This window comes from Apis dorsata, unplaced genomic scaffold (genome assembly GCF_000469605.1).
Source record: "Apis dorsata unplaced genomic scaffold, Apis dorsata 1.3 scaffold_74, whole genome shotgun sequence".
Classification (NCBI taxonomy): Eukaryota; Metazoa; Arthropoda; class Insecta; order Hymenoptera; family Apidae; genus Apis; species Apis dorsata.
In genome coordinates, this window is record NW_006263372.1 from 2147676 (window position 1) to 2148810 (window position 1135).

Sequence of the window (1135 nt, forward strand, 5' to 3'; positions counted from 1 at the left end):
AGCATCAACAATTGGGGCGAGTTTATCGCCCCTGCCGATAATATCACTTCCTTCCTCGCGTATACCACCTCCCTCCGCCCCCCCCTGATGAACTCCACGCCACGTGCACGCTTCGTGCGCGGGTCTATCAGGATCCTGGTCACGTGACTCCACAACGAGAGGTCGAAGTTGCGTCGTAGTTGGATGGGCCTGATGAACGCCTTCGCCGCGCTGCACCTCGTCCCCCGCCTCATAGTGTACTGGTACAGGGCGAAACCCGTCTGCTGCTCCCCGTTTATGTCCACTATATCGTAGCCCATCTCCTCGCCAGCTTGGAGGAAGGCTATACCCAACGGCGTGTTGTAGGGAGAGTCTTGCACCGTCAGGTATCCTCCTTCGATTTTGGGAAATTTTGACGAATTTTTAGTTTCTTTTTCTTTTTCTTTTTTTTTTTTTTTTTGGAGGGGGGATGTAATATGTAATCAATTTCTTTAAGTAAAGTGGTGTATAATTTTTGGTTGATTGATGTGCAAGCGCTTGGGTGTTTCCTCCCTTTTATTTAATTTTTATATTTTCGATCAATTTAGAATTTTTCTAAGTGAAATCGTTCAGCTGTTTCTCTCACTTCTTGTTTTTGATAAAAGGGTTTACGTTAGAAAGATTCGGGGATTGCAATTTTCTTTTCTTTTATAATTTTTATTATTCCAAGTATTTTCGATTAAATGTGCTTAAGATTTCTCAATTGGCTAGAGATTTATTGGGATTCAAAATATATAATGGAAAGGGTGCTGGATTACCTATGCTGTGGTATTTAGTGTTACGAGCTAAATAGGGATTCCTTTGGTCCTGAGATTTTTTGAAATAGTGAAGTATATCGTCGTAACCCCAACCAGGATTGCCGAAGCTTTCCCATTGGTCGAAATCTCGTCGATTTCCTCGAATGTAAAGCATCGTGTTCAGCACACTCGAACCTCCCAAAACCTGAAAATTTTGAGAATTAAGAAAGAATTTTTTTTTCCCTTTCGATAACTTTTACTATCCTCTTTCACTTCCTACATTTGCATAATACAAATATATATTTTTCCCAGAAAAAATTTCGTGCATTTTACAATTTTTAAAAACGAATGTAATTATAACTATGAGCAAAAAAAAAAAA

General features: G+C 40.0%; 2 protein-coding genes across 3 annotated transcripts in view; one reads left to right on the top strand and one right to left on the bottom strand.

Annotated features, from left to right (window-relative positions):
* The window catches only part of LOC102679685 (flotillin-2), a 105176-nt gene that overhangs the window by 49059 nt on the left and 54982 nt on the right, over positions 1-1135 (top strand). The window lies entirely within an intron of this gene.
* LOC102675261 (glucose dehydrogenase [FAD, quinone]-like) overlaps positions 1-1135 on the bottom strand; it is a 3185-nt gene that overhangs the window by 998 nt on the left and 1052 nt on the right. The window contains exons 2-3 of the mRNA XM_006610671.2: positions 777-960; positions 1-373 (exon numbers count right to left, since the gene is read on the bottom strand). Coding sequence (XP_006610734.1) covers positions 1-373; positions 777-960 — 557 coding nt within the window. The remainder of the gene's footprint in view (positions 374-776; positions 961-1135) is intronic.